Source organism: Dermacentor variabilis, chromosome 3, assembly GCF_050947875.1.
Source record: "Dermacentor variabilis isolate Ectoservices chromosome 3, ASM5094787v1, whole genome shotgun sequence".
Taxonomy (NCBI): Eukaryota; Metazoa; Arthropoda; class Arachnida; order Ixodida; family Ixodidae; genus Dermacentor; species Dermacentor variabilis.
Genome location: NC_134570.1, coordinates 68794800 through 68816581, shown reverse-complemented (window position 1 = coordinate 68816581; position 21782 = coordinate 68794800). Strand labels below are relative to the sequence as shown.

General features: G+C 42.6%; 1 protein-coding gene across 1 annotated transcript in view; it reads left to right on the top strand.

The window, feature by feature from the left end:
- Positions 1 to 21215, top strand: part of LOC142575835 (transmembrane protein 120 homolog) — a 29486-nt gene extending 8271 nt beyond the window's left edge. Inside the window, exons 2-11 of the mRNA XM_075685533.1 lie at positions 2013 to 2245; positions 6317 to 6373; positions 6474 to 6566; positions 8740 to 8829; positions 8981 to 9046; positions 9428 to 9489; positions 10095 to 10187; positions 11734 to 11798; positions 16211 to 16279; positions 18101 to 21215. Coding sequence (XP_075541648.1) covers positions 2013 to 2245; positions 6317 to 6373; positions 6474 to 6566; positions 8740 to 8829; positions 8981 to 9046; positions 9428 to 9489; positions 10095 to 10187; positions 11734 to 11798; positions 16211 to 16279; positions 18101 to 18241 — 969 coding nt within the window. The 3' untranslated portion in view covers positions 18242 to 21215. The remainder of the gene's footprint in view (positions 1 to 2012; positions 2246 to 6316; positions 6374 to 6473; positions 6567 to 8739; positions 8830 to 8980; positions 9047 to 9427; positions 9490 to 10094; positions 10188 to 11733; positions 11799 to 16210; positions 16280 to 18100) is intronic.
- The last annotated feature ends 567 nt before the right edge of the window (positions 21216 to 21782 follow it).

Below are 21782 nucleotides of genomic sequence, written 5' to 3'. Positions count from 1 at the left end.
GTGTTGCACGCATGGTTGTTGTATGAGTGTGTGCAGATGCAGGCAAAGGTTTTTCCTTTACAAAGAAGGGTGAGGCAGTTAGCAATGCAGAGGCCACAATGCCTCAGCCCTTTAGCTTATTGGGCCTTGCTTAGTATACATTAAAGATCTGGAGCTGAGGAGTAGGCTGGAAATTTAATGTTTATATTCTATCTCCTCAAACTTGACATAATTTTTTCTGGCCAGTGTTCCAAGCACTTGGGCTTTGTGGCTGACCTCTAGAATTGGATTTGATTGCCAGTTATAATGTTAGGCATCCTCGGGGTGCTCTACAGATTTGCCTGCAAAACAGGCATCATCCACCTTTTTTAGAGGACTTCTAGATGGCATCCTCAGGATTGGCCACTGATTCCCGCGATGCCCCTCTGTTGACCTTCGCTCCCAGATCAACCTCTTCCTACTTAGGCCACAGAGCCAGCTTTGTGATAGTAAACACATTCATTCATTCATTCATTCATTCTGGTAAAGCAAGCTGAGCAGAGTAATTGGTGGGGAAGAAATAAGGAAGGTGATGGAAATGGAAGAGTCGTTAGCAAAAAATATGAGTTTGTTATTAAGGATTGGGAAAGAAAAAAAATGCCTTGCACCTTCCTTTCATGCCTCGAGAGAATGCAAGCTTTGGGAGGTATACCCGTGACATCGGGGAAGGCAAACATTATTCATTGGCCTCGCAATATAGTGGAGTGTATGTGGCAGCAAGCAAAGTTTTACGAGGTTTGTCAGGACACTGCAGGAGGTATTCTAGATAGCTTTTCTTACACGGGGTTCACTTTCTTTCTTAATTTAATACACTTGCATTGCTACTACTGGGCATTGATTCACTAGTGTCTAAGAACTTTGATTTTCTAGGGTGTAGACTTGCCGAAAGGCACATAGGGAATAAAAAAATAAAATTTGCAGTGGCTTAGCTCGGCTGTGCCAGGATATACGTAGCGAAAGCTAAGGCATAGCATGGTTGTTAGCCTTGGTTAATCTTGATTGCAAGTCCAGGTTAGTCTGGTTGTCTAGCTATGTTGCGGCGTTTAGCTAATCGTTCGGCGCGCTGTTCGTCTGTTTCCTGGGCGATTCGTTTCCTCTTCATCTCGTTCCGATGTCGATTCCAGGCCTCCTCCTGCTTATCAGAATTGTCACCATCCATGCTGCCGCCTCAACTGTGGTTGCGGCGCTTGCGAGCTCTCCTTTTCAATCCTCCGACATGTTATCAGGCATGCGACGCAGCTGGCGGAGCGAGCGGAGGCGAGCGCAATGACGAGGAACGCGGTGTGACGTCATACCAAACGGCGGCGGCGGAAAGGCGCGGCGCTGCGCAGCGGCGGGACACCTTTGGCTTGGTGCTACTGGTGGCGCATGCGCAGTAGAGTCTAGGGAGCGAGTAGGAGAGAGAAATATCCGCGGCGAAGCGTGCGTTGTGACGTCATGTGCCTCCTCGGAGCACCGCCACGGGAAAATCGCAAGTTCGCGGCCAGTAAAGCTTCCCCTTTAAAATCTGCTAAGAGCTCCTAACTCTGAATTGTGCAGTAACTGCAGCAATGTTGCTGTAAAGTTATTGTCAGTCACCCAATGGGCGTAGTTCTCAGGTACATCTGGCTTCAGTGTAAAAGTCTATAATCACCTGCATTCTAGGGCACATGGAAAGCAGATGTCGAGCATCCTATTTATTGCTGAAGCTCATTACCTACCTTACCCATCTCGCCTCCATTCCACTCGGTCTTGAAGTGCTCATTATGATGTTGTTTGCTACTCCAGCAAATATGTCCTAATCAAGGTTTTCTGTACACAAATGGGCACCATCTATAATATGAGAGCTGGGCAAGGCTTTGTTCCATTCCTGTATACTTCCCCTTGTTCAAGTGACTGTTCACTTTTCTTGTTTTCTGCAAAGTGGTGGTTATTGTGGCAAGGCTAGGAGCTGATCTCTCCTTCCATCCCTGCTATTGTTTATTTATTCACTTCTGCTTCTGTGGCCCTTACAGAAGCTGTACCGTCGGTACACTGTGCTGACCGGAGAGCTGCAGCGGTCCCAGGAAGAGTGCCTCAAGGCTCTGAAGCACCACCGCTACCGGTCATCACAGATCCTCGAGTCGCTGAACAAGATTCAGCCAGCCAGCGATGAGGAGAAGGCGCAGAAGACGCAGCTGCTGCAAAAGCTGGAAGCCAAGCGGTTGCACTTAGACGACATGGGACAGGACCTACCACATCCCAATGGGTAATTTTGCACATGCGCCTACCACAAGCGATCTCTTATCAGTGTACTAGTTCAATGCCTGTTCATATCTTTCAGTCAAAATGACTTCGAGAGGTAGGTAGTGGCTTGACTTGCTCTCATGTAGCAAGCTTTAGCATATGCATGTCTATTGGGAAATGAGATCCCATTTTCACATCAGAAGTTTGTTCGACCTCATTGAGAGTCCTTGAAACTACGAAATTTGCAGTTTTTTTCAAGAGTGTGGGTTTCAGAAAATCTACAGGTCTGACACAGTCCAACTGCTAGCATGATATCCCAGTGAACCACCGATATCCTATCAACATCCAGGTATGGTTTATAGGTCCACGTCCCATCATAACATCTAAAGGACGTCCTACTACGTAGTATGTATTTTGCAAATATCAAGTAGCTCATGTCTTATTGACTTTCATTCTACTTTAGAATTACTCTTTATGAACATCACATACTGACGTCATAGAGATGTACCTACTACATCATATTGGTTGACTGCATTTTAAGTTTTTTTGAAGATTATTTAAGATGCAGTATCGGTTGGGAGGTGTAAAGTTCTGTAGTTAAATTTTTATGCGATTAGATCTTTGAAAATGCCAAACTCCCCGAGCTTGATTGCACATGAATTGCCATTCACGTTGAATGTGGTGCTTAAATTTTGCAGAAGTAATAGGTGGAACTATAGGCTCAGGTTAAATTGAAGGCTTGTCGAAATTTTTCAGAGAATTTTTGTTCCGAAACATGGTAGTCCGTGGCTATGGCATTGTGTGGCTGATCACATAATGTTTAATGTATGTTGTAACAACCTGACAAAATGCTTTTTTCGGGCAACACATGAACAGTTGCCGCCACCCCCATAGGCCGCTTTTCCATTCCCTATGACGGAATTACGTTTTCTCGTTTGTTCAAATTATAGTTCGAAACTATTCTGTCTGCATCTAATATGTATACATCTACTCTGCCTATTTTCTGATACAAGTTACTTTTAAAGCTTTGTTAGTTAAATATGCTCATTGTGCCAGGCGGGAGGTCCAGGTGAATAAGTAGATGCTGTGCTTTGTGGTCGTGGGCGTGTGTACTAATGTGTGCAAGCGATGTATCTGATCTTGCTGCGTGAGCGTTCTGCCACACAGTGTCTGCTATGTGAACATTATATTGAATTTGTCTTGATAGTACATCTGCTAAGGCACCTGCAAAAATAGCTCGCTAGTGAGAACTGAAAAATATCCTCTAGATGTTCTATAGACCTCTGCATGCCTAAATTGAGCATTTATTAGAGGTCACATATGTCCAGCTACGACGTTCTTACAACGTTACAGCAGTGTGATCTGGATTGAACTTAGATTGTCCACAGTATGTATTTGTAATGTTTGGACAAATCTAGATATCTATAGGATGTGTGCAATGTTGAAAACATAGTGTTCTATGGACATTTATGGAACATACATGGTTATCTAGGATCACTTGAACTGCATAATTTGTCATTCTGACCTCCTGCCGCGAAATGTTTATTCAACCAGCAATTTATTTATGTAGTGGCCAGGGTATGGATCATGGGTAAGTGTCAATAGTATGGAACTTTATTTTTATCCTCTGTTCAATGAATAGTTATCTTGTCATTGGTTGTGATCAGTTTTGACTTCATTCTGCTGAGAGCATTAAGTCAGCTATGATGTCAGTCATGTTTGAGGCTCATGAGCCCCGATACATTGTGGGTGGCTTAGGTGGCTTTGTGAAAAGAAGTGCTTTCCAAGGCATTCAAATATAAGAACAGTTAACATGTCCCCAAATTTCAGCATTTATGGTGTAATTTGCACTGAAACTGATTTTAAAAGGCTTCATGAACGCACAAGCTTCTGAAATTGGCCGGTATTCCTGCGGTATGTTTAAAGCAGCCATGCCAATTCTTGCTTTATACCCATGTCATTTGCATTTTCAGATGCTCATAACGCGGTAGCCTTTGAAGCTTACATTAATATCTGCATTACTTGCAGTAGCGCTTTTCCCGCTGCTCGAAAATACGGCTACCAACTGGGAATTTTGAACCAAGAGCTTGCAGCACTGCTGCAGCCAGCATCAGCGTTGTACAGTAGACTTCCGTTAATTCGACTCCGGTTAATTCGATTTTTGGGTCAATTTGATCCCGGTCGAAGTTTCCGGCCGGCACCCATACATTTCTATGGGCCCAAACTTTCGTTATTTCAATCATAAAATTTGCCTTCGCCGGATAATTCGAACTTTACTAGGCAGCATGCTCGCGCCTCATGCCTATGGTGACCTTTAGTGGCAGCGCCTGTCTCGGCGGATCTTAGGGGACCGTGAATGCGTTGAACACACTTAATCTCTTGTCAAAAATGCCTACTTTCGGCCCGCCCCTGGAAGATTTTCTAGCAGTAACCGTAGCTTACAATGTTTCATTACAGTATTTACCCGATTCTAATACGCGCCTTTTCTTCTTTTTTTTTTATTTTTTAAAGAAGATTGGACCGGAAATAGCCTGTGCGGTGCAATACGACCGATACCAAAACTGCCTTCGCAATGTTCAGATGCGTTGCGGCGTAACAGGGAAGCATTGCGGCGAAGCTAACTTGAAGAAACCGGCCGCCATCTTGCAACATTTCTTTTTTCACTAAACAATCGGTTGCTCATTATATTTCTACTTTGTTCAGGAGCTATAATGTCATTTCTACGTTAGTTTACTACTTTGGACACATAGAAAGGGGACGCGCCTTTGATTTGGGAGTGTGTTAAAATCGGTCAAATACTGCCAAATGAATCAGTGATGTGTTTTGACATTTTTTCTGCATCTTGTTTAATTCGACCCGTCAGATTATTCGATCAGTTTCCTTGGTCTTGTCGAGGTCGAATGAATACTGTATGCAAATGGCCCTGAAATCTTTGTTGAAGGATGTAAAAAATATGCATAATTTATCTAGAATATTTTTTGTGACATGCTACAGTGGCTCAGTGGCTATGGACTTGTGCTGCTGAGGATCTGGGTTCAATTCCCAGCAGCGCCAGCCACATTCCAATTGGGGCAGAATGCAAAAATGTTTGTGTACCATGAATTGTTAACAAACTCCCAGTAGTGAAAATAAATCCAGAGCCCTCCACTACAGCATCCCTCATAAACCTACTGTGTTGTTTTGAAACTTTATACCTCAAAATTTAGTTTATCCAGAATGTTTTTGCTGTGCATTCTTACAGATTTATCTGTTGTGCTTGTAGCATTACATGAATGTGAATTTTGTTTGTTCATTGCATTCGTATATTTTTCTTTGGCCAATATTGGAAAGAATTGAGTGTGTTTAGAAACTGAAAGGAAAGTTCTGTGCTGTTATATATAATACTGTTTAAGTCCCCTGTTAGTGTTCTTTTCAAGCTGCCACATTGCAACTAACCTATCTTGAAGTGGTGGCTTGTAAGAACTACAGTGATATTCAGGCTGCACTTTTGACAGCATGAACCAGGCATTCCCTCTTGATGTAAGACAACCTATCTGTTTTAAGCCATTAGATAACCTTCCGGTAATTGTTTCCCTTCAAAAGTCCTGTCCAAGGTGTGCTAGTGCAAACATTTTGCTGACATGAGTGTACAGTGCAGCCGATCAACACAGTTTTATGAGCGTTCCATCGGACTCTATGGATTCAATAGATTATACGGAGTTGAGGGCAGTTGAAGCTGCTGAGGTACCACTTAACAGTTCAATATTGACTTTATCTAATATGCAAATTTAGATGCCTTCACAATTCCCATGTGGAAAGGGCATTAACAAACTCTCATTGTGACTTGCTGCACTTGCTGGTGTCTGAGTGATATTCCAGCGAACTTGATGTGCTTGGTAAATTGAAACAAAACTGGTCACAAAGAATGACAGAACATATCTTCCTTTACCAGCTGGAGTAATTGGAGTTCTCAACCAGAGGCTACTGGCCACTTTCTTGGGGGAAACAGAAAAATAAAATAGTAGAAAATGCGAAAGTTCTATGCTGGGAGTCCTTTCTAATGCTTTTGCTGTGAAGCTTCTCCAGAGTCATGCCTTTCTTTTATTTTTTGCAGCATTTACTTGCAGATTGTGCTTGGAAGTGTCAACCTTTTTCTCAGGGATGCAGACAAGTAAGTGGGTTCAGATATTTGGCCAAAAGGTTGGCCTACTGTACTCTACTCCTTCACCAACTCTTATTTCATATGACCATCATTATTATTTTTGTTTTAGGTATCGGTACAAGGACGAGTATGAGAGGTTCAAACTGAAAGTCACCATGTGCATTCTGGTCATGTCCATCTTGTGCATAACAATGAATTACAGGTTGGTAACACTCTCGGTTCTGTTATTTGCTCCTCAATTGTTTGAACAAGGACAGGCAATGATCAAAGAGCTATAAAACCTTGAAGCTAGGTGAAAGTTGCACCCCTTACTCTGATGCAAATCATTATATCTTTGTCAAATAGTTTACCAAAAGAAAAAGAGAAAGGGAGTTTAAAGTGGAAGATACAGTAGAATCCACATATATAACAAATCATCATCAGCCTATATTTGTGTCCACTGCAGGACAAAGGCCTCTCCCAGTGATCTCCAATCACCCCTGCCTTTGCTAGCTGATTCCAACTTGCACCTGCAAATTTCCTAATTTCATCACCCGGCCTAATTTTCCTCTGTCCTCAACTGTACTTTCCTTGCCTTGGCAAGGAAAACACAGTTCTGTAACTGTAATGGTATTTTGTCACTTTAATGGTCCACCGTTTATTGCCCTACCCATTACATGGCCTGCCCTACTTCATTTTTTTTCTTCTAATGTGATCTAGAATATCGGCTGCCCTCGTTTGGTCTCTGATCCACACCGCCCTCTTCCTGTTCCTTAATTCTATGCCTTAAATTTCTAACTCCATCATTCTTTGCATGGTCCTTAACATGTTTTTGAGCTTCTTTGTCAACCTCAAAGTTCCTGCCCCATATTTTAGCACCGGTAGAATGCAGTGATTGTACACTTTTCAGCAACAGTGGTAAGCTCCCAGTCTTGATTTGGTAATGCCTGCCGTATGTACTCGAACCCATTTTTATTCTTCTGTAAATTTCCTTCTCGTGACTAGGGTCCCCAGTGAGTAATTGACCTAGATAAAATTACTCCTGTACAGACTCTAGAGGTTGACTGGTGATCATGAATCGTTCCCTTGCAAAGCCATTGAGCATTACGTTTGTCTTCTGCATAATTAATCTTCAATCCTACTCTTACACTTCCTTGTTTGAGGTCCTCAATCATTTGTTCCAATCCAACCCCAGTGTTGCTGAATGGACTGTCATCCGTAAACTGAAAATTGCGGAGATACTTGTCGTTGATCCTCACTCCTAAGACTTCCCAGTCTAACAGCTTGAATACTTCTTCTAAACATGCAGTGAATAGCATTAGAGAGATTGCCTTCTTATCTGACCCCTTTCTCGATAGATCATTTTCTACCTTTTTTGTGGAGGAACAAGGTAGCTGTTGGAACCATTGCAGACAGTTTTGAAGAGATTCATATGTGCCTCCTGTACTCCTTGATAGCGCAATGCCTCCAGGACTGCTGGTATCACTACTGATTCAAATGCCCTTTCATAATCTACAAAAAGCCGTATAGAGAGGTTGATTGTACTACACAGATTTGTCAGTTACCTGACATGATCCACTGTAGAATATCCCTTCCTGAAGACAGCCTGTTCTCTTGGCTGATAGTCAAGTGTTGCCATGATTCTATAGAAAATTATTTTGGTGAATATTTTATACAGTACCGAATGCAACAATTACACATGTAACAAACAATATGATCAGATTTGTGTTGCATTACGGTAAGCCTAAGTGTGACATGTTACTGATATAACTTCGGTTTCATTCTGCAGATAGCATTACATGTGCTATGATGCCAGTCATGTTTGGGGGAAACATTGAGTATTGTCCTACAGGCTCACAAGCCTCTGATACATTGTGGGGGGCTTTATTTATGTGAAGGAAGGGCTTTCCGATCAGACAGCAGTTAGAATTTCCCCAAATTTCTGGAGTAACATTAATTGAAAGTGACTTTAAAGGCTTCATTGGGTGCTAATGAGTGCTTGCAAAATTTTGTTTGTCAGAAGTGTATGTCCCATATTCATTGGACTGTACCAGGACTCCATCTTGTAGTTGTAGATGTCCTGCTCTGGAATTGGTTGCGAGGTCGTTGCAAATGCTGCATTGTATTAGGCACTTGGAACCGTTCATGGTGTAAAAGGTGTTGTCATTGCTGTGGTTTTTGTTTCTCTTGAAATTTCCGGAGATATTTGATATCTTTTTTCTTGCATGGATTGTTTTTTTTTTGTTAAACTCTGCATAAACCTCTGTACTCTCCAGGGGCCACTAACTATGCACTCATGTTACATTTAAGCATCTGCGTTTAATTTCAAGTTGTGCTGCTAACATTGACATTGCACTAATGTTGAAGACTGACTCGACACTCCTCCCTGCTTGCAGGGCCAATGACGCTATCCTGCACTTTCTTCTGGTCTGGTATTACTGCACACTGACAATACGGGAAAGCATTCTGGCAGTGAATGGCTCAAAGTAAGTTGGCTGGACAACATGTAAATGTCCTTACAAGTTTGATTGAAACGAGAGGGGATGCTTACTGTACATGTAAAGAGAATGCAGCAGACGTTCATTCAGCTGAATTTCTTCAGTAATCTTCCGTTTACTTTATTTGTTCTGATTGTAGGATAAAAGGATGGTGGAGGCTACATCACTTCATAACAACTGCGCAAGCTGGGATCATTATTGTCTGGTAAGCTGGATTTGTTCTTGTTAACCATTTTAACTCTGTCAACTTCTGTACTGTAATACTGCACCACTGTATGAGAATTTCAGCTTCCTTAAATTGCAATATATATGTAAAAGTTAATTTCTTCAGTGCTTAGCAGTATTTAGGCAGTGTTTTGCAGCCTAAATTAGCTTTTCAGTATCTTTAGTGGTCATCTTATTTTTCACTTTAGCTTGTTTCTTTAGCATAGGCTAGTAGTATGTTCTAATTGTTTGTCTTATGGGCCCTGTAAGTTTGGTTAGTATACCTTAGATGAAACATTGGTGCAAGTTTAGTTGGGCTGTGATTTTAAGCATGGCAAGATTCACTCTTTGCACTAGCAGTTACACTTGCTTTCATCTACAGGCCAGATGGCATCATATATGGAATGTTCCGGAGGCAGTTCACATGGTACGTCTGTTTCATAAGTAAGTGAACCATTCTTTTCTTTTTTATTGGTGCGCATTATTATGCTGTCTGGCTGTCCTGAGCACTGTTTTCTCACCAAGTCACATGGTATGCCACAGGTGATAGCCTAAGGGAGCCTGCAGCTTGTATTGCAGTGTATTTACTAAATTTTAGTTGAAAACTTCATTAGTAAAGTTTTGTTAATTAGTCATTTGTGCATATTGTTTTCTAGTGTAAGCAATGCACACCACTTCTAGTATTCCAACTCAATAATTAGATTTGTGCTAAATATGCCAAGGGTGATTTTTCAAAATTCGGCTAACGTTAAAATAAAACACCCAGTATATACATAAATTAGCAAAAGTGCTACTTGTGTTTCCACTGGCACTTGCATTTTGTTGATCCATGCCCTTCAAGGGACAAAATGGCTGAGCCCTTAGAGTTATGTGTAGTAACATGATGCACGGTTTATGGATTCAAATAATTAGTACTAATTTGGTCTCTTGTGAATCCCTTTATTGGATATTTTAATAACCAGAATGTAGATTGCTTGTTTCTTGGCACCTGCATTCAGTTTGCTCTGCTTTCCCTGTTTGCACTTTACAATTGTATCTTCCTTGGGCAGGCATAATCCAATTCTGGCAGTTCTACTACCAACAAGGATGCCTGTACAGACTTCGAGCACTGGGTGAAAGCCATAATATGGACATCACAATCAGTGAGTGTGTGTTGTCGTGGACTTGCTTGGCCCTTCTCTGACAGAGCAGTTGTACAGTTGGTAGAAGTCACTCGTAAGCCCTTGCTGTTCATTTATTTACAGAAGGTAGACATCGACGACTGCCAAAGGTTGTGGATTGAGCCAAAATAAGTTTTCTAGTCAACCAAGTCAACAAGTCAACCAAGTCTTTAAAAGCAAAATCTTGTTTTCTTTATATCACTGGCTTCAGCACTGCAATAAAGAGGGAAACGCTAATGACTAAAAATGTAATTAAATTGCTAATCACAAAGAAGACTGTTTACGAAGTATATTTACAAACGGAATTGCAGCGTCGACCAGTATAGCTGACAAGCTGCACGAAAGAGCCAGTTTGTCTTCGTTGGTGTGACCACGCTCATCCTTCGAGAGGTGCATGTAGCATCTCAAACCTTCAGCATTTTTATATTGTTGCAGAGGCTTTGAGTCCAGAATTCTATGCAACATTCTTCCCTAGCTTGAGGTTCTCCAACTTAATGCTTTTGAATTGAACTTTGAGTTCTTCAAGGTGTTTATGGCAACTAAATGATTTCAAGCTGTTGGCCTAAGCTTCCAAAAACAGGCAAACCTGTGGACAAGCCGAAATTGACCCCCTGTAGACTACATGTGAAATATACTGGGTGTAAACTCTATTCCTGAAGTTATGATAGTAAGATCTAGCATTCTTGTGCTGCAGCAGCTGTCACAACTGTAATGTACCAATCATATTTATTTATTTATTTATTTATTTATTTGTTTATTTATTTATTTGGTACTTGCTTTGCCTTTACATCGTATGTAAAAGTGTGTAATTGACACTCAAATCAAGCACACAACGTGCAGTAGAAATCATCATTGAATACTATGTAAACATATGCAGATGGAAAAAGACTCCATTCTCTTATGATGCAATGAAAAAAATAATGAATAACTTGAGACATCACCTCTAAAACAAAATAAATTTTCAGGTTATGGCCTCTTCTTTGTGATATATATGGTGGCAGTCTGATATACGTTTCTCTGTCTATACCTGTCTCACAAAATAGTATATGCTGTGAAAAAATGTTAAAGCTTTCTTGTGGTCTTCTGAACACTTCCATTTCAGCTTAAGCTTACTCTGTCATGCTAAGCTGTTTAGTATAATTTCCTATTACAAATCGAGCTGCCATATTCTGAACCCTTTACAGCTTGTCATCTACCTAACTCACTAGTATGGGGATCCCAACAAACACATTTGTATTTGAGTATATAACGTACATGAGTAAAAGGCTAATTAGTTTTTAATTGGCAGTCGTTGAAGGAGAGCATGCTGAACCTTCTGGCAGTGAAGGGCAAAGAGAAGTGCGATGATGCTTGTATTGGTTCACCACTCTGTGTGAGGTTATGGATGGGTGTAATACACACAGTTGAAGTGTGCAGAGGAGAACACTTCCTGCATCTCTTACACTTTGTCACTCGGTGCCTTTTAAAGGTTGTAATGTGTGCATAATGTGTGCATAATGGCATCATGTTTTCTTGAACTTTATTATAGATGGATTTCGGTCTTGGATGTGGCGTGGACTTTCCTTCTTGCTTCCATTCCTGTATTTTGCCTATGTAAGTAAACTGCCGCTTGTCAAGTCTGTTACAGTGTAACGTTTATTGCGTCTCATCAGTATCTGGCATTCCACCACTGCAGTTCGCACAGTGTGTGTTATTGTCACTTGTACCGTACATAGACCTTTCCAGTGGGTTCAGAGAGCACCTCCTCATTGGACTGTTTGCGCGCAAGTAAGGAGGCATGCGCTGAAGCTATTGCCGTGCTTTTGCAGTGTTCTCACGTGTAGTTACAACAGTCCAGAGTGCATTATGGCGACACCCAGGGAGCTTTTATTTGAAAGGTCTACTATTGCACAAAACCTTCAGTCACTAAGGAAACATGGTATTTTTTTTTAGTTTGTGCAGAATTTCATATCGTAAAGCTGTTTTTGCTTTTTTTTATCCCCACTGAAATAACCTGACAAATAAGGAAATATTGTTTACAAATTTCAGTTTACACTTCATTGTACAGTTGAGCCCGGTTATAACGAACCTGAGCATCACGCGGCGTCTGTTTGTTATACAATTAAAGCCCGATCTAATGAAACCCAATTTTACGAAGTTCCCAATCTAATGAAGAAATTTCCTTTCTTCGGTAAGTAGTCATAAGGCTTAATGTTGTCATCAACCCGAATTAACGAACCTAGATTGCATTAAACCCGATTTAACGAAGCTTTTGCAGAAATAAATGAGTCAAAAAGCTGCTATTTTTAATTTTGATGCAGATGGGTTTTTCTTTGAGTGTGCGCTCTAACAAAATCGTGTAAAACATCTAGGCACTCCAGTCACGGCCCTGCCTTTATTTTGAGGAGACTACATGTCGTGCCCATGCACATAAGAACGGACTCGGCAGTCGCTAGTGTTCTTATGTACCAGATCGCGCTAGGGGTGCGGTATCTGGCCCCCCGTGCGCACTTTTTGCACGCGCTGGCATGTGTTAGTGGCAAATACAATGCCACGGTACCTTTTGGGTGTCACTACATTACAATTTTAGATTTCGAAGGACTGAAAAAGCCCTTGCTCGATTTTCCGAACTTCCTGATTTAAGGAAATTATTCTAGCGTGGTCATCACTTAATCAAATTGAGTTTAAACTGTATCTCAATGTGCATAGTAAGTGGACCACAGCTTAAAAAATGTGGCTAGTTAAAACACAAAATTTATTTCCTTGCAAAGAAGTCCATGATGTTCGTCTGTTTCTGCAGTGCAGATCTGATGAGGGCGGTCTCCAGTTTATGTAAAGCTGAAGCGTGCTCTTCGCCGAGGCCCTTTGCATAGACAAGTTGCCTGGGGCCTTCTGTGTAGCCCGTTGCTACAGGTGCACTTATGGGTGCTGGCTTCGAAGTTTCACCGTCATCCGATTCCTCCACGTCGTTCTCCACCTTCACTTCACGTACGACGCCCTTGTCCGTGCACGGTTCTGCAATATCAGCGTCTTCATCAGCAGAAATAAAGTCATCCCAATTAGTGTCGTGTCCCCCCCCCCCCCCATGTCCGAATCGATGCCGCGCTGATCATCTCCAGAAGCACCAGGCACTATGTTGACGAAGCCAGCCTTGCGGAAACAGTTCCGCACGCACGCGGCCGTCACCTCCACCCAGGCCGCCTTCACTATCTCAGCAGCTGAATACAGTGAAACTCGAAACGGCAAGTTCGTGTCTGGGCAGTCAACGGTGATGCGCAAGCGCTCCACGATGTGGCGCCTACATGATGCCTTAAATGCGCATATTATGCCCAAATCAAGCAGCTTCACTTTCTTAGTGGTATTGGGCGGCAGGAAAAAAGTATAGTAATTGCCATTAGAGAAGTTCGCACGTGGTGCTATGAGCAGCTGTCGAGCACGAGCAGCAGGCGCCTGCCTTGCCTCTGCATGTCGCGGTCGAACTCACCCAGCCACTCTGCGGATGAATTGCGCGTCATCCATGCCTTAGTATTGTGCCTGTAGTGCATGGGTACATAGTTCCGAAAGCAGCGTGGCTTCTTTGATTTTCCAATTACAAAGGGCACACACTGATTGCTGCCATCCATATTAGCATACAGAAGTGCTGTAACGCACACTTTACTCTGCTTGCCGCCAGCGCATGAGTCGCCTTTCACGGCATGCGTCTTGTAAGGCAGCATCCAATAAAATAATCCAGTTTCATCTGTGGTATACACGTCCTGCTCCACGTAGCTTGCAATAATGGCCGTTTCTTACAAGCCAAGTGGCAACGTCTTGGTCACTTACCGAAGCCGCCTCGCCGACAATCGATTTAAAAACAGTCCCATGCCACACTTTGAGTCGATGTAGCCAGCCATTGCCTGGGCAAAAGTCTGGACAATCTAGCAGGAACGAAAAATGTTTGGCTTTGCCCAACATCATTGGTCCACTTATCGGAATGCTGCAGGCTTCTGTGTCAACGAACCACTTAACCATGTTTTTTGACATATGCAACTGCCCAGGGTTGATTTTTTTTATTGCTGATTCCAATTCTTCTTAGGGAGTTATCTCGAAAAAAATATCTTGCATTGTTATATATGTACTCTTCATTCATGAATAACAACAGTAAAGAAGGAAATAATCTTACAAGAATTGAAAATTTCGTGCAGTGTTATACATAGTTGAAGGCTTTGAAAGTGCGCACACGAGAATATTTCGCAAGACTGAAATGTTCCTGCTCTTACACTAATATGTGCGTTCATAGCGTAATCGAACTGCATAGGTGCGTGCACTCAAGAAAACTGTGGTTTTGTGCCCATCAAAAAAGCAAGATGTGTGACAAACTTCCTCTAATCTTCATCTTATCGCCAACCAGAGGCAATTAGTTTTCATGAGTCTCAAAAAAAAAAAAGAGCAACGGAAACACATGCACGGCGGCATCATTCCTATGCGCACCCCCGTGAGCACTAAACGAGTGAGAAGCAAGTGGTCGCTCTTTGAGCGATTAGTAACGAGATAGCCATCACTTTTGCAAGTGCAAGAAGCCAGCGGAAGAGAGTCTAAACCGCCATCCGCCCACACGTGTGCCAATGCGTGAGCGGTAGTATAATAGATGTGCGGGAGCGAACTAGTGCTAAAACAAACCATGCAATGAAAACCGAGAGAACGAGGCACGCGAAAAAAATTCCCTGTATTCCCACATTGTGGCAGCGCATGAAAGAAAAGAAAAAGTTAGGAAATTGGCGCGCTTTTTAAACATACAGACGGCACCGTAAATTTACGCCATCGACCATATTGGACTTTGTTTGCGGCGCCGTATATTTACGTCATTGACCCTCAAAGGGGTAAGCAGCATGTCCTCTATACATCCACATAGGTGGCCTTCTCCACGCGCTTTGTTTGTCGAGTCGGCGTCAGAGCTGGCGATCTTTTCCTTGGTGTTTAGAATTGTCGAGTTGGTCGGTTTCAACACGTACTTCTTCAACTTGCAGTTCTTAGCACCTTGAGTCAGTTCCATCAAGATTGCTCGCTTCGTTGCCATGTCCAGTGGTTTTTGTGTCATCACCGCTGCAGGTCTGGCATTCCCATCTGCCATCCTGAACCCAACTCAGGCCCGACTAGAACGAAGCGCAGAAGCGAGGAAAAATGGAGACTAGTGTGGAGGAGGCCTGCTTCGCAGTAGCGGCCAGAAAGCGAAACTTCTGAACTTTAGCCGGCGGCCGTAGCGCACCTGCTGAGGCAGTGAGGGAGTTGCAAGGAGGAGTAAGGATAGGGGAGTGGAATTGCAAGGATGGGTGGGAGGGCGATTTTGTAAGCCACATGTCGACACTCGTGGGCAGCGCGTGATGGTGGGAAAAGGGTAGCGGGGCACGAAATCGATAGTTTGCTTGCGAAGAGGCTTGGGAAAACAGACCGCACGCGCAAAGGGGTCGAAGGTCATTGTTATTCCGCATTGCGGCCCTGTGTTTACGCTGTCCATTCGCTGTAACCAATTGGAAGGGCTCAGAGACGTTCATTATACGTGCGATTTTATGGCATTGAAATGTATATTTTGATGGTCGCACGGGTCTCATTCGTGTTAAGCGAAAGTTTGTCTTAAGTGGAGCCATTATATGCGGGTTCGACTGTATTGTATAACAAAATCGTAGGGCTTCTCGGCGCTTTGTAGCGCCATGCATCCCCTGCTGTTGAAAACAATGACATCCATCAAGGTGGCTCAGTAGCTGTAGCCATCTGCTGCTAAGCACAAGGTCGCAGTTTTGATTCCTGTTTGTGGTGGCTGCATTTCGAAGGGAGTAGGGTGAGGGAACACTAATTTACTTTAATTAAGGTGCAGATTTAAGAACCCCAGGTTCATTTGTAGTCATCTCCCCTGCCCCATTTACAGCGTCTTTCATAGCATGTGTATTGCTTTCGGATGTTAAACCCATCTATTCGATTTGATTTTCATAACAGCAATGTCCAAGAGTTCTTTCTTTCCGTCCTTACTGTTATGTATTTTGTGTTTGCAGATGTTCCAGCTGTACAATGCATATACCTTGTATCATCTCAGCCTTCGTCCTGAGTGTACAGAATGGCAGGTGAGCAAACTCGTCACCACTTGCCTTGTAAAGAGTGAGCTCACACGATGATAGTTTTGGGATCCACATACTTATCATTGTCAAGGCTGTTCTTCCATAACCATATATAGTGGTTACAGGCAAACGTTGAATTGTTTCGTGTTATGAAGGTGCTGTTCCAGCCTTCCATGGACACTGTATTATCATGTATTATCAGACTGCTTATATTGGCCCATAACACAGCCTTCACACTAACCATGTGGTTGTTGCTGTAAAATATCGTTAATTCGACCCTTGTTAAGAAAATCAGATATTTCGCCCTCGTCCCGGCAAGCGTATCTATTATTTAATGGTGTGAAACTCTTGTAAATTCGAACATATTTGGCATTGCGTAGAATAATTTGGACAGCTCTTGGAACGAGGTGAGCGCGAAGCGCTGTAAATCTAGGCATACATGAGCAAAAGTGATGCTAATGTCCAACCGAAGCAAAGTGACAGAGTCTGCAATGCCATAGTCATCACCAGAAGCAGTATGGCAACACAAGAACTTCTTTCTCCCATTTGTCCGACCCGAACAGTCTCCGGAAAGAAACCTGCGGACATTTTAATGGCGATTCTTGTTTCTAAATGTGCCTTTGCCTAGGTACTACTGAGGACGACGCACTTTTCTCTGTTTAATGGTTTCTTACATTTCTGTCCGAATGGGATCATAGCAGCCGATACAGATTGTAATGGCGAAGCGTAAATTTTTTGTCACTGGTTGGCCCGTGTTACTGGGGCACATGTAACATAAGGTTTGCTGCCTTGCAGTGACTCTTCGGCGCTCTGCCAGCGGCACAACCATTGGCGAGAGGAGTACATGACACATGTACTCTTAGTGCACTCCTCTGCATATGCAGCATCCAGCCATAAACAAGAACTCCAGTATAGTGTATAATTGAATATTTAACCCTAAATGAATTTGCAGTAACGTGTCATTATTAATTGGTCTGCAGCTGCTAAAGTGGCACCTACCCTCCCCCCCCCCCCCCCTTGCTATTATCGATCGCACATCCGTTGTGCTTTCTTCTTGTTCACACGGGACCCAGCGGCCGGAAAAGATATACAATCAGTTTGCCGATTGACTGAACATCGGTGCTGAAAAGGTGTGTTTTCCAAGAATGTAGTAATCGGTAAAGAAGAAACATAACTGTATTGGGTCATTTTTTTGTGTCCTCGATTGCGAACATTGTTGCTGGGAAATTGTACAAAGCGTGGTGGTATCAGCATAGTTCTGCTGTATTGCAAACTATGTTATGGTGACCTTGGTGTCGCAACTCATTGCCCCATGGTAGACAAACAAAGGGGCAATGTTGGCAGGCCCCGTTAATGATGATACACATGTATACATGATGGCATTGATGGCACCTGCTAGCAGTGGACAAGGTCTGCAAGGGAGCTTTGCTCTTAATGTGATGTCTGCGGCACGCACCAATACCTTTGATCCTATTATTATGGGTTGAATGATTCAGGGATTTCTACATAGTAGTATAATTGTTCAGTGACAATGTGGTATTCGTCAGGACTGTTTTAGGAACCTGTTAACTAAGTTTCACTGCTAAAATAAAACTACGCTTGACAAAATTTGCAACTTCAGTTTTTCACTGCAAATACAACTTTGCTATATTGAGGCTTAACTCTTAATGCTTGCACATTTCTATACTGGAGAACATTGGTGTTGCACAGTGCTCAGGTTGCAGATGCATCATTACAGTTGTCACTCAGTATCATTTCTTGATGTCGGGTCTGTGTTTGTCCATGCTGATGTCTGCTACTCTTTCTCTCCCCACATGGCCGCTGCAGGTGTTTGTGTCGGCAGCAATCTTCTTCATCCTCTTCATGGGGAACATCTCAACCACATCGCTTGTCATATTCCACAAGATCAGTGGCCGTGCAATCATCCGCAGGATACAAAAGAAAAAAAGCCACAACCACGTGGAGTAGGACCAAGTTCACCCAAGCCATGTTGTTTGCCACAAATGTCACTCGTCTGTGTTGACCTCTTAGGACAGTGGCTGTTGGCACATACTGACATCGTGTCTGTGCACATGGGCAACATAAGAAATGTAACCGGCCTAGTCAGACTGCCCTGGACGAAGGCAGCCCTAGGATTTGTACTTTACTTTGTACTTGCATTTGTTCTCGTCTCTGGCAGGACAGTGCATAACATGTCGCGTAGTGCTCTTACAAATTACTTCAGTTTTTTTTTTCTTTCCTTGTAACTCTTGGTCTGTGGCATGATCTCCATTTGGACATATATTTTAAGAGTGCATGTTGTCATGACGTGTTGTGTGCCTGGAAAGCCATCTTGGGATCACTTGTCCATTTGTTATTGTTCATCTCACTTTTAGCTCTCTCTTTCGGAAGTGGTTGCTATTGGTTGAATGCAGAACCCCGTGTACTTGTGGTGCCCCTGACCATTACAAGCAAAGTTATTTCCTCTTTGACATTTGTGAATGTTTCTCATTAGCTGTGTTGAATCACACAAATTGAGAGAAAATGTGCTGTGCTTAATCCTGGTGTGTGGTACAAAAAGGCAATATACTTTTGCATCAGTGTGCTTTTTGTTGTTTCGTGTGTTGTCTGCGGCTGTTACTATAGCTCCAGGCTTGCGTGGCACAAAAGCCAAGTGGCCCTAAACGTGCATGCTGTTTGTAAGTGAGGCTTTCATCGTGCATTTCAATGGTAGAGGCTAGCTGTCTGTTGCTGCACTCTGATTTACTTGGTCGATGTTACCCAGTGAAGGCGCAAAAGTAATGTCTTCTCTGTCACTATAGCCACAAAGTGCTGATCACCCTACCTGCCAGGTTAGACCGCAAGTAACTCTTCTGAATAAGCTTCCTGGTGCACCATGGGTTTCATTAAAGTTGTCAAAAACAATGTCTTATTCAAGAGGTTTCAAGGTAAGTTCAAGTGGAGACAAGATAAGTGCTGCTACTACACCTGCTGCGCACTCATTGTTCAAGATAAAAACAAGCACAACTTGTCCAAGTACTCAATGATCATTCAGGTTACGAGCCTTGTCATCTGACAGATTGCATGCCCTCTAATCAAGGGCGGCATGACTGTGTGCATTGCTACAATGTTGTTAGGCCTAACCAACTGTGCTGCTGTAGGCTGCTGTGCTGCTATGGCTGCTATGCTGCTGTCAGCTGTAGGCATGAGTCATGTTGCAGAAGTTCAAGCTTGATATTATGTACAACAGCTGGGCTGGCAAAGGCTCCCACATAGAGGGCCTTGTCAAACAATGACAGTGTGTTTAATTGGCTCTCTGAAAGAGGCCATGAAAAGTGACATGGACAGCTCTCCAGGTCCCTTTTTCTTGAATGGTTGCCTGACTGTGGTGCGGCAACTGAGAAATTCAATGCCATGGATCACCACTGACACGTCTACAGTTGGCACATGATTAATCACATAAAAGTGCTGCCAAAAGATAAGACTTACATGCACTGGTTCCTGCAATACACTATTGAGTGCAGTAACGGAGCAGTGCTCTTCAGAGCTTGTTCAGGTGATGCCGTGATGCCTTAAGTTTGTAACACGAATAGGGCAAAGCTATATTTTTGGATGAGATGTGTGGTTCAGCAATGTTATCTGAAAGATGGCTATTTTGTCCATTTTTCTCATACTTAAAAAAAAGTGCAAGTCGATTTACTGTGGCAAAAGTCCCTATGTTGCCTGCCTTTATACTACACGAATTTCTCGCATTTTTTGCTCACACTTTCTCTTGCAACTTTCATGTAAGGCCGACATTTTTTGTCTATGCAAGTTCAGGTTGTTGAAAAGTTAGGCTAAATATGTGAGCAATCTTCCTGCACTGTTTTTCTTCGTCTTCCTGTTGGTGCCTTTGCATTATTTCTTCCATCGTTGGTTTACATTGTTCGCACAAGCATTAACTTGTCTATTGTTCAGACATTCGGAATATTGATCTAGACTTGATTAAAGAGTGTCCAACTTAGACGCACAAATGCTTGTCTTAAGGCTTACATATGAAAGTTTGTCTTTGGTATGTGTTCTTTGAAGCAAGTCCTGCACAAGAATATGTGCTGAGTATGCACACCCTTATCACTTTAACCACACCTTTTTCTCATGTTAGTCACTTTCCATGTAGTTCACTGTTCCCTGTGTTTAGAGAAAAATTGCAGGACTTACTAAAAATGCCTTCCGAAGACAAAGATAACTTATATGCATCTAGTTAAGTGTTCAACGAAGGCCATTGTCGTTACTGTTATAAGTGGGGGCATGCTTTCTAAGGTAAAGCTAATTTATGAGTGTACAACTGAGGAGTGTTCAACAAGGCTTGTTATTCCTGCGGTTGCCAGTGTACTGTTCAGCTTGTAAATAGCTATGCGTTTGTTCAAATGCATGTTGTTTAGAAAGTGCAGTGTGTACACAATGGCAGTTGCACTTTGTTGGCCAGTGCACCAACAATTCAGTGTCATGCCACATGCAACTTTTGTTTGTTCTCTGGCCAGTTTCGCTTTTGTCATTACTATAATGATAGCCCATTCATATTGCTTGTGTGCTAGGTAATCGCACTGTTTTCAACGCAGGAGTTAATTTTAGGCACTAAATTTAATGCCAAAACTTTTGCCTTTGGCCTTGATTCTTTCAGCAGCAATGCATGCATTGTTGCATCTCATTTAGATTCCAGTGTAACATACACCTTATGTCAATATTAGAAAACGGAACCTGATTGTCGCTGACTGTACCAGTGTGCAAGTTTAATTCTGGTTGCACCCTGCCAGTTTGCGTCTATTAGTCATGAGCCTGGGATAGCTATCACCATCTTTTATTGTGTGTGTGCTGACAGACAGGTGTGTTTTGGCCTAACTATTCCATTATATACAGAACTGTGTCTGTTGTGCGTCTTCAATATTTGATTAAATGTTGTCGATCAAACAAGCTCATCAGTGAATTACTGTGTTCAGCATATTTTCTGCTGCGCTCTTTGACTGCACTTTCTAGTAATTTTACATGCTCTTTTAGTAAGAAGAGTGCGTCTCTGCAGTGTATGGTTCAGCAACTTCGATTTTTATTTTCCATAGTTGGTCAGCTTGTTTTCATTTCTGGTTGCTTTCGGTAACTTTCTTTTTTTTTCTACACATTAGGTAGCTTTTTCTTGTGTGTGTGTAGCTTTTTGTGTTTGTGGGGGCATGGGGGAGGGGGAGATGACTACTGGGGCCTCTGATACGTTCCTCGCTGTTGCATTTTTCCGACAACTGCGTCATGTTTTCATGGTCCCAACATAAATTCCATCGACTCCTATGTATTATGTCTCCATTTGATACAGCACCATTCTGCAATATTCCCGCATATTATGTTGCATTTGAAAGTGACCACCGCGTAAATACAATGGTGCAGAGAAAGATTTACTCTCGCTTGTTGCAACAAGCAACCAATTTATTGCAGCACGCTACTACTTCGTTACAACAAATGACTAATTTGTTGCAACAAGTGACCGATTTATTGCAAGATGCGTGCG